At 31.6% G+C, this 12,304-nt stretch overlaps 1 protein-coding gene across 2 annotated transcripts in view; it reads left to right on the top strand.

Annotated features, from left to right (window-relative positions):
- The window catches only part of LOC125066475 (voltage-dependent calcium channel subunit alpha-2/delta-3), a 65,679-nt gene that overhangs the window by 22,705 nt on the left and 30,670 nt on the right, over positions 1-12,304 (top strand). For both annotated transcript variants that reach the window (XM_047674566.1, XM_047674556.1), the window contains exon 3: positions 1,924-2,034. In XM_047674566.1, the coding sequence (XP_047530522.1) occupies positions 1,924-2,034 (111 nt within the window). The remainder of the gene's footprint in view (positions 1-1,923; positions 2,035-12,304) is intronic.

Raw genomic sequence — 12,304 nt, 5'->3', positions numbered from 1 at the left:
TATTGGGTGAGCGGCGACTGGTTTACAGTAAAAAGGTTTATTGCCTTTGTATAAGGCCTCATTTAATTTCCAATTCCCATTATCTTTATATGGTTTACCTAAACTCTCGGCCATTAATTTGTAACAAATTCGACTCAGGCACGAAATGAAAAAGTTTGAATTACTTACCTTTTTTTGGTTCTTAAATTAACAAAGGCATTATAAGAAGGCAATAACTAATTAGAAATTAAATGTGATGAGAAATGTTTCGATTTATCTTTTCTGACTTCGAAACCTTATAGTTATAATTAAATATAAAAAATATGTAAAAAAGGAGGAATATATCTCATTAGATTTGATACCATAACAAAGGCGACATCGGGTACAATCCGAAATTCAATAACAACGCTCGCGGGACGGGCGCCTCTGCCGAATAACAATAATTTGGCAGCTAGCATACGCCAAATTCCGGACGTGTTCGTTCCATTTTTAAATTTGACAGGTCTGAGCCGCCATGTTGGGCCCAATAACTCAGCGCGTAATGTAGCGCGAATGCGACGCGATTGTTGTCATTTTCGCAAATAATGCGAGCGCTATACTCCTCTCGATGTTTATCAGCCCTCATGAAAGCATTAAATTACGCGCCTGCTCGGAGCCGATATTACTAGTGCTCTATTTGTTGAAATAATGTCCTGAACTACAATTGTTATAACAGTTTACTAAACCTATAATTAAACACAGGCGATGCGTGGGCGGTAGTAGACAGTATTTGAATGTTGTTTATATTTAAAGTAAACTTCTATACTCGGTGTTGTATATAAATCTGATATGTTACTTGAGAAACTTCAATTAATTTAACATATCAGAGATAAATAACATGTAACATTATTTATATAATATAATAAAAATGGTTACTCCCTTCCTACTCTTAGGCGCTGAAAAATTATGTGTAACTTTTCCGTCAATCCACATTTTGTTTTATCTGTGTATTGAACACTAGTTCAGTCAATTTTAGGATCCTTTATTGAGCTTTGGGATGGAACTTGTCAAAAAAATATATGATATAATAATATAATGCTCTGTATTATTTTTAAATTATAACATTTACCGTATCTGGCGTGGGAAAATCAATACTATAATATAATAAATAAAATGATGTCTCCTTTAGTCTTAAAAAAGTAACTTCAAATTAGAGACTGGCTGATAAACTTAGATTACTAAATATTAAATAATTATAAATATTTTGTATAGTGTCCAAATGGAGACAGGGGCTTCACAAATTGTAATTTCAAATTGTTATTTCATAAAAAATTAAAGTAAACATAAGAGAAGCTGAGAGCATAATACTAAGTTAAGTAATGCAATGGCTTAGAGAAGTAGAAATTAATCCGAACAACTCTTTTTTTATAGATGAGGTTTTACCTCAAAACAGTCACACTCAGACACACACACATACACACACGGACTCACACACATCCACACGCACACACACACTCACACACTCACACACACTCACACACATTCACACACAAATACTATGACATAAGAAACAGTTAATAATAAATATAAAAAATGCTATAGAAAGAAAAGCATATATATGCTATTAAACTCTGAGCTTTAATACTAAAATCTCTATTAACTCAAAATTATGATGTTTCACTTGGAGAAAAGTTAATTCTTTTTAATGTTAATTTATACATGATTTTAAATATGATTACATATTAGTTACATTCCGTGAAAGTACCGCGTATGAAAAGGCCTCTTGTTTTTCTTTAACCGAGAACGAAATGAATTATAAAGGCAAATCAAACACGCTTAAACTTCGCTTGCCCGGGTAGTAACGACCAACCTAATGGTTAACATCAAAAATTAATTGTATGACTTAATATAACATGTAATGGATTTTGTATTCATTTTAAATAACACATATATTTTTTAATTCAGAAATACCACGAGTACAACGTGGAGGTGATCCGAAAGGACGGCCTGCTTTTAGTCCGGGAGCTCGCTGCTGAAGTAAAGAACCACATGGATTTTAAAATCAACGCTGTCATGGTAAGTTATATATTTTGTTTCTTATTAGTAATTTCGAACTAGTTCGATTTTTAAATCACACACGTATTAGTAACATCAGTATCAACTATATTGTATCAATTTTTGTAGCTTTATTCTTATTGAAAATCCGATGTTCAGGTGGTTCAAATAACTGTCGATTTAACATCTGATTGACTATTATGTGATAATGGTTCTATCAAGATTTTTTAATTCATTACACGATTGTTATTCATCTATAAAGGAAAATATCCGTTTTTCAATTAAAAATTATAGGTATGGCATAAAAATAAAACACACGCTAAGAGTTAGAATAATCTGGCTTTAACTGACGTGGGTATGTTAAAATTCTTTAAGAAATATTTATAAATATGTTTATCATATCTTTCATTATTCAATAAATAATAAGTTTTGTATTATATAAAGTTAGTAAAAATCTTAGCTAAAATACAACAATACACAATAACATAATAAAATCAGTAGATTACCATCTTTAATTCACAACAAATTAGGTTAGCAAGACTTGAAACGTATATTTGTCATAGCAGGTGAGCTTAACAATATTAATTTTCCTTAATCATTAAATATATATTATAATAAAAAAAATAAAGGGAAATTAATGCTTAATGTAAGAAAACGCAATAATCATCATTACTTAGGCTATTTTGTTTAGGAAAAATGAATTTCTTTATAGCAAATCCATCTCTACAATAATTTTGCTGGTGGAAAAAGAACCCAATTTATCGGTATTTTATTGAAGGAGCGCATTGCACCGAAGCTTCCTCCCTGGTCTTTTTCAGCGGAGCGGGTCAGCTGAGATACTGTCCTCATACTCCCGCTCCGCGGTCATCTATTGCGATAAAACATTTTCGCAGAACCCCTCGGCGTTTATACCGCTTGATAGCGAAAGGTCTCCGACGATTATTGCCGCCAGAGAATGCGCTGGAGTCCCCATGGGTCACACTCCATCAGTGTGGCATGCCGCTTGGCTATTCCGTTCAGGTACTTACCGAAGCAGCCGTATCGTGTAAGCACCTGTGTGTCAGCCTAAAGGTTAGTGTGCCGCGATTCCTCTCATCCCAGCGACTTATGTGAGGCCGGATCTCCTCCCTTGTCTCCAGACCTGCTCTGCAGGGGACCCTAAACCCTCCTCCCATCTCCGAATCAGGGCTCGCTGGTCTAAAGCTCTAACTCATTCCACTGCGCCGACCATGGACGGTTGCTATTTAATCTTGTATCCACCCGGAACCAGTAAACTTCAGCAAGCATCGCCGCCTGGAGTTCCCAAGTAGGATCGTTCTCGATAATTATTGCAACCGTCCACGACACCATGTAGTAGCCTCGTATCTCTTTCATTACTATGACACTTCGGTCTCCGAAAAAGAGGCCTATTGTGTGATCGTCGACCTAGATAGTTGCACCGTACAGTGCCATGGAGAGCATCACACCAGCGTAAACCACGTTGGGTAGGAAGCGGCAACGGCGTTGATAAGCTTCGAGTGAAATTATACCTCTAAACCAGTTTGACGGATACACGTGTAACAGTTTCCAAGAATCACTTTGATTTTAGATTACTTCACGATATATTAATTTACTACTGAAGACGCAACTTATTAACAAACAATAATTATATATATAATTAAAATTCAGTGGAGCAGTTTGATTCAGATTCCTTAACCAAAGATTCTCGACTCTTCAGAAAAATTAATATAGATAAACGTTTTATTCAAAGGATTAATTTCGACATAAGCTGTTTTGTTAATCATGTTACTTTACATAAGCTCATAAGTGCTATCGGGTCTTAGGTTGGAAACCTTATATAAAAATAGTTTATTCCCTCTAATATGTTATTATATAATCCGAATGTAATAATCATTCAATCAAATATTTGAATTATATTTACAAATATAATTGGTACATTTATATAATATAACAGGTTTTACCGTTTATCGAGAGAATAATTTATACTAAATTATAGGTCAGATTACTAAAATAATTTGATAACATTTCTGTAGGATTTACTTATGTCATATATAAATAATAATTAGTTCGGAACCCATTGGCTAAATATATTATATATAACATACCGATAAGTTTCTCTTTAGGTATTTTATGACTTCAAATCTTACTCGCACTCGGCCAGATTTTTAATATAAATATTAAAGAGCTTAATTTAATATTCGTATCTAAGTAACAAAGTGAATTAGTGAAGTGAATCTACAAAGAACAACAACAAAAATAATGTTAAATGTTTTAAGTTTGATACATAAAATGAATTTAAACTTTAATAATTATACTATAAATAAAAAGCGTGCAAAGGCGGCCATATCTTCAGTTACTATCTTTATAGAAAACAATTTCAAAGAGAGCTCTTTATTAAGCGCTTTCTCGAAATTGAAAACTTGAACACGAACTAACAATTAATACGAATATAGTATTAATATTAAAGTGAATCCGGCAACTTTTTCTGTAAACTATCATACGTAGAAAATAACGACAGGGCTACAGACAAAAGAAGTAGATAAAAATGGTGATGATGAATATTTTTAGTATCTTCTTCTTCACTTTTCCTCAATCTTATTTCTCACCAAACAACAGAAGAGTAGTGGTGGTAAGTTTACGGGCTATTATTGTAATCTACAATTTTTCTTGCCGTTTTTTCTCCCTGAACTGCTTTCCGTAACGGTGGTAAAATTGAAATATTGACGATTCCGAAATACTATATTGTAAGGTTAACTTGAATAAAATATATTGGATTGGATTGCGTTTACTATATAGCCAAATCTAAAATTCAAGAGACACAATTTTACAATATTCCTTTCCTTTGATAAATGATATGAAATATGATATTCACATCTTTTTTCTATAAAGTTATTTAAGCAGCTTGGCCACTGGGACCACCACCGGCCCATAAACAAGTAGTGTATAAAAAATGGGTTATTACTGTGACTTTACATTTTGTTTGACAATGTCAATAAAAAAAGACCACAAATTATTATTTTTTACATTGGTGATTATGATAGTATCGTAAATATTTTAATATATTGAACTAATACAAAATTAAACACTCAAACTTCACTCAAATCGCCGAGCCTGCGAGTTTCACATCGCTTGGTGAATCAGGTGGCCTGATAATTCACTTAAGTACCCTTAGCCAAAGCAACGTCAGACCAACCTTTCTTGGGAATGTATTAATACGGCTATAATCCAGGGTTTCCGTCATACAAATTGTTAGACCGTACAACAAGTGCAGGCTGAGGTTTCTCTTTTCTTCTCAGCCGAAACGTACAAAGCTGACATATTTTATAAACAAAAAAAAAATATATCTTCATAAAATTAGCTGTCTAGTTCATTGACATCTATGACCTTAAATGCATATTGGTTTGGGTCGGGTTGTTGTGCTCGTGAATACATATTATGCTTCAGAGAGGACGTAACGTCGTCTGGATGCTATTCCAATATTAGTTTAATGTTTCTATTTTATTTTTTATTTTAATTCAATAGCTAACGCGCGTAAATGTTGCGAAGCTCAAATTGGTTATTGTTGGTATAAAAACCAAAAAATTCCGAAAAATAAGTTTTCGTTATTATCGCTAACATAAGTTTAATAAGTAAATATTCAATATTTTATCAATTTCAAATAAAATGTTTAGGAGAACTCTCTTTTAATAAATATAATAAACATTTTTATTTATTAATACAATCGCCTCCCATAGCGTTACTTACTTTTTAAGTTTATTACGGTACACTCGTATTTTCTGTATTGGATAAACATAAAAATAAACTCCTATATATTATAGTTATACTAAATTTTAAAAATATAACTTATTTTTAGAAGTTATTCATTATTATTAGTTTTATTTTAGATACTGTAATATGGAGAAACGCATATTGATGCGATCGCATTGAACGCATCTGATTGCAGAGGTCTCGAATCGTGAGCGTAGAATTTGGTCCTTCTATCCGGATAATTCTGAAAACCTGCACCAAATATTCTTGCCAATCGGTTTGCTTGTGAGTTCCCATGTAGTTGTAAAAGTATGCTTAATGTTAAAATATCTATAAATAACATATTTTTGTATATTTTCTATATTTTCCTCAGTACATGCTTATTTTTATTTGAAGTGGTGAATGAACCTTATATTGCTCGCAACCAATTTGTAAGGCTTCGACCTTTCGTAATTTTTAGTGAACATTTGTATACGACCGTCCGCTACAGTGGTGATGTTCAGCATTGACAGTCGAGGGTTGTTCAATTTACATTTTGATTGTTCGACATTTTACAAAATTAAACATATGTATATATTTATAGGGCTGTCGTTTAATGTAGGTTTTTACCATGTTATATTTTAATAGATTCTCCTTGATTGGTTGAATTAATTTTCTATCTTCAATAGATGCCTTCAACTATTTTACATAATAATGTAGGAATTTTGGATTCGTGTGCTATCAAATTATCTCGATAGAAAGTATCTAATATACAAAATATGTTACATAAAACTACCGTTTCGCTGGTAATTCGAAAGACAAAAGAGAGATAACGAAGCTTTCGAAACAATACGCAAATAAGGCACAGAAAATTTGCACGTACCTATTTCGACTGCATTTCCATATTCAACAATGGCCGCTCGAGTCGCTGCTGAACCCGCACCCCTAATATTGAAATTCTTGTCAATCCTGAACTACGTCTGTTATTCGTCTCAATTTCCAATTCAAAGTTTCGTGATCTCTCTGCGATCATTGAATTTACTTTTATTTATATTTTGTTTATTCTATATATATTTAAATCGAATGAAATAAAACGATTTATTACAATTGTATTTAATAAAATACGAATGAAGTGTATGCATTTACAAATTCAATTCGTAAAAGTAATCAGTTATGTAAGTAGTTTATTACTATATGACAATAATATAATAATATTAAAAAACTACAACTCTTGGCTATTGATTTTTGGATGTTAAGTTGAAGTATAAAGTTAAGTATCTTAAATAACGTTTTAATAACGATTTAAATATTCAACTTTATAATTATTAAATATAATTTTAAAAAATACTTAAGGCTATTTGATATATATTCAACATAATTAACAAATAAAGAAACATCACAATGTCATAACAAAAAGGTTATAATTAAAATGACGACTCTCATTTAAAGAGAAAATACGCAGAGACATCTTTTATTCTGCCAAAGTTTGTTAAGAACATACTTAAGTGTTCTGGTAAACATTTAATACCCAACCTCAGTTGAGTTGAACGCAAAGATTTATGAAGGAGCGACAATGTTTGTTATATAAAAGCTAAGTTGGGGAATGAACCATGGGGATGTAATTATTCCATCCGAACCTCCCGAATACCATTTGCGGTTTTTGTTTCCAACTCCTTCATCCGCCGTCTCCATTCTGTAAAAGTTCCTTTTTTTGTCAATTCATTCCCCACCCGACATAATGAAGGCCTACAGCATTCAATTAACCGGAGAGATTGGAATGTTTCGTGATTTGTACCCCGATACGTAATTCCATCGGCGTGTTTCAATTCAATGCCCCGTGGACTAGAAATTATACCGTCCTGAAACTTTCCATGATCCCTTTAGACGTTATCCTTTCAATTTGTATTGACAAATACAACCATATCTTTATTGAAAAAATGTTAGATATTTCGAAAAAGACAAGATGGCCGAGTAAATAAAAAGCGTGAGATTCACGTACATCCTGGATTTAACTCCAGGCAAGCACAGTTATGTTTTCAAGTCGTGTTTAATTTGTATTTATAATTATACATTTCGTCATCTTGCATGAAGGAAAACACATTGAAATTTTTACTCGGATGTATCCTGACGGAAGAATAGAACTGAGTCATTATTGATTGAAACGAAACTTTTCTTTTATTTCGATTGAAGTGATAACTACGTACTTATTGGACATTGTAAGTTATTTGAAAAGAAACAAAAATTAATCTATTTCGTTATAAAAAAAAAAACTAAATTTAAAGCAGTTTAAATAGTCATACAGGATCATACAAATATACATAATGGGTATAGCTAGTTGCAGAGCCCGCTTATACGAATGCTTCAAAGAGAAACTCGCTTTCGAGAGTCCCGCTAAATTCACCGTCTGTCTTATATTTGCTTCTAAAGCAGCACTTTTTATTTGATGTATTTAATGTAGTCCAATCGTATATACCGCCTAATATTGAAAAGTTTTATTACCAGTATATCAATAGTGTACTATTAAATATTGTGAGCTTATGTGAATCTATTTATAATCTAAATTGTTTAATAAATATTGCATTTATTAGTAATCGACTTTGTTAAAAATATAAAATGACAACTTACAAATTTTAAACTATTATAGTTTTTAGAAAGTACCAAAATTATTATACCATGAAAATTAAATCCAATCCAATTCGTAATTCAATATTATATATGATTTATCAGTGGTAAATTAAAATACAAAATAAACCTGTAACAAAACAAATTATAAATAATTAAATTCGATATAAAATCAAGTAAAACTTGATTATGAAATTTATACGAGATGTTATGCTCCGACAAGCGCACAAAATTGAGTCTGGAATGCATTTAACATATTTTATGTCGAGACTTGAGCATTCAAAGTAGATGCAAAATCTTAATACTCGCTCTACCTTCAAAGGTAAATCATGATCAAAGTAAATAGTTTCAACAACTAAAATCTCTCGTTCCACAATAGACAAAATATATTTAATAAAATAAAGGATTTATTTAAAATTAAATATAAACTGTACTTGAACATATTGCAAACTCATTTAATCGCGAATAATCCATATCAAAAGCTTTCCTTTACATGTTAAAGCGTAGTTTAAATTCCTAAGTCTAAGTGCGCGAACGTGAACAGAATTCAGGTGAAATTACGAAGCCGCTTTGCCTGGCGGAGCACCGATTGAGCAATAAATCATAATATTATAATAGCTAGCTATAATGTAAACAGGACGCCTCCCCCTAACCTCGGCCTCCCCACCCGGTTTCCAAACAATGCTTCATTTAACGAGACAAAAAATGTCAAGCAACGTTGACAAATTAAAACCGATAATATTAATAACCTTACCGCAATGTAACCACTGACAGACAACTTGCAAAAATAAAGCAAAGCGTTAAATTCATTTTCGATAGTATAGTTTTCAAATAAATTAAGCATATATCATTTTATATGGTGACAGTGCTCTATTTTTATTTGCATAATAATAATTTATATTTCTACTGAAAAGACAAAATAAAGAAGCGAAATAAGATTAATCCAAAAATAAACACGAGAGTCTAGTGATGTCAAAATAAATACATATAAAAATTAAAAAATAAATCAAAATATACATTAAGACCATTTCATTATATACAAATAAAAATTAAAAATACCTACTATACAAATCATGGCCGCGTGGAATGGTGGCAAGAATGCTAGCAGCATTTCCTCGTTGAATCGCAATTCCGATCCTCTAGGCGAAAAATGAACCAGCCCTGTCACTAGTGGAGGCAATTTGATTAAGTTTATATATTATATTTTATTTTACGATTACCTAATATATCAATAAATCAATGTCGAAAAAACCAAATTTTTATAGATTTACTATAAAAATGTTAGTACATTTATATATAGTACATTTAAAAATATTCTGTTAGTGGCAAAATATTGGTATTTCCGTATTATACACAGATAACACAAATATTTGTGTACGTATTTTGAAAAATGTTTAAAATTCGAATAGAAAAATTTAAAACTACAGAATAAAATAAACAAATTCATTACCAGTAAACCATATAATAAGAATAAAAATCGAAATTATTTTCCATATTCCAAACATTTGTATTTAATACTTTTTTTTCGATAAGTAATTTATAATAAAAACCACTTAACTATTTTACAGAAACGCGTAATGACTAGCAAGTTATGCGTTTGTATAAACGTTCGAATAACACTATGAAAACAATAGAGTTTGGTTAGTGGCAACAGATGCGAATACTTGATAATATCTGTAATATGTATAATGATTCTAAGTAATGTATTTGTAATAGGATCAGTCGTAAATTAATCGATTTAATTAACGCCTACTTTAGTCCACGTTTTAAACACATCTAAACGTGCCTAATTAAATGCCACAAACAATAGCTCAATGTGACATATATGCGTTAAATCCACGTATCTGATATTTAGGAGCAATGAACCGGCAACACCAGCACAAAACACGGCCTAGTTCCCAATTCGCTAATAGCTATTCAACATATACATAATTACAACTAACAACGAAACGCACACACTCACAATACGGTCACGTGGTAAAATATCAATATCGCGTCAATCTGATTTCGTGTAGGCCGTTTTATTTACGAACGTTGTACATTGAAATTTATATTTTCCGTTATTTTTTTGTATGAAAATAAACTTAAAACAAAATTTTAATTTAAATTAAAACGTAATCCTTAGGCGATATTAATGTCAATATTAAGCAAGGTGAACCTTGAAATGCGCGGTTATATGAATTTAGGTATTTGCATGTATACACGTGCAAGGCGCACCGCCAAATTCCAGAGGCATGCCAGAGGGTGCAGGGTGCAGAGCGAAGGGGGGAGAGGCCCTGCAAGTTCGCTGCATCTCGACCTTAATGCCGCCATCAGCAAATTGCGAACCATCTGCTGGTGACAAGAAATCCCTGACATAATTCTAGCCATCGCTTTGTGGTAGACGTTGGTGACGTGCATAATATGATATTTAAAATGTAAATATGTGATGAAATTGGTTTTATTTTTATAAATATTATTATTCAAACGCTTAATATTTTTGTTCACGTACATTACATATTATTTTATAGTACAATTTCATTAGAGGCGATGTGTGACGTATCACCGAAACGCTGTCAAAAAGTCTTTTGTTTGCGAAAAAATTCTCCCGCTCTATCCGCGATTATTTACACAGTTTTTTACTATTTCTATTTTTAAATGAAAACATCCAAAACATCCTTTGATACAAATATAACCTGACAAACAGGTATGTAACAAATAGGGGAGATTTTTAGACTTATTTCTGAACGAATATTAGAATAATGTCTAGTCTTTATACATAAATAACTAATAATAATGTGTGTTGATATTATAACTATTTCCATATAATGGTATGATAGCAATTTAAAATCTAAACTATAACAAAATTCGTATCGGTATTGTATTGTAATTAATTTATAATTATTCACCAAATATTAACCGCATTAAAAACATATGTCAATATTGCTGCATATTTAAAGGTATATGAATTTTATATTAAGGTAATAGAAGCTCTTTAGAATAGCATATACTTATACGAAAAGATGACGCGCATCTACAACTATGCTAGTTAGTTATGCAATTATTACATAATTTTTATTTATTTTAAGACAATTATGTTTTCTCAATTCTAATTTGAAAAATAATTATTTAATAAGCAAAGAAAACATTTAATAATTTGAATATAATAATTTATTCCATCATAGGTAATCAATCTTAGATGCTTAAATAATTAAAAACCTCATTGAAATAATAACTGTTACGTAATCAGAACTTTATTTTATATTAGCTTACTAATAAATTTTACAATTTGAAGTTATAACATAATCATGATTTCCGCATTAACATTGGTTTTCCACAAATGTATATAACGAAGCATCCCAATAGCGATCGGATGCCATTCCAGGGCTTATGACGGAACACTTAACCATTGAAATCGTTTGAATTCCTCGTGTAAACATCGGAGGGATCGAGTAATAACTGTCTGGTGTAAGGCGGGTTATTAAATACCATCTCGCGGGTGCACCGTGACCCACATCCACTGCACCCGACTTATACGAGTGGACTTTATTGATTCGCAGTCTTGAGACGGTGTTTTGTCTCACTCGCTCTCGAGGATGCAAGCGGGCCCGCAGGCTACTTACTCAATATTCCGAAGCCACGGGACGCCTGCACTAAAGCTTAAGTAACACGCACTTTTATGAACATTTTCACTCGGTTCGGCATTAAAGTAGTTTGCTGAAATGGTATTATAATCTATGCTATAGTTACAAATTCACTTATTGATATTAAAATATTTTGCTTATCACAACTGCTTAAAGTTAAGCAAATTGTCATTACTGCAATGCAATGCAATGTAGAATAGTCATTCTATAACATTATATAATTTTATTTGACTATAGCTTTCAAGGCTATAATTTTACTATATAGATATCAATGTTACTATAGTTCATACTACTATACTTTAAATTAATCTTGTAGTAGA

Source organism: Vanessa atalanta, chromosome 1, assembly GCF_905147765.1.
Source record: "Vanessa atalanta chromosome 1, ilVanAtal1.2, whole genome shotgun sequence".
Classification (NCBI taxonomy): domain Eukaryota; kingdom Metazoa; phylum Arthropoda; class Insecta; order Lepidoptera; family Nymphalidae; genus Vanessa; species Vanessa atalanta.
The sequence above is the reverse complement of the archived record's forward strand: the minus strand, read 5'-3'. Positions and strand labels throughout refer to the sequence as shown.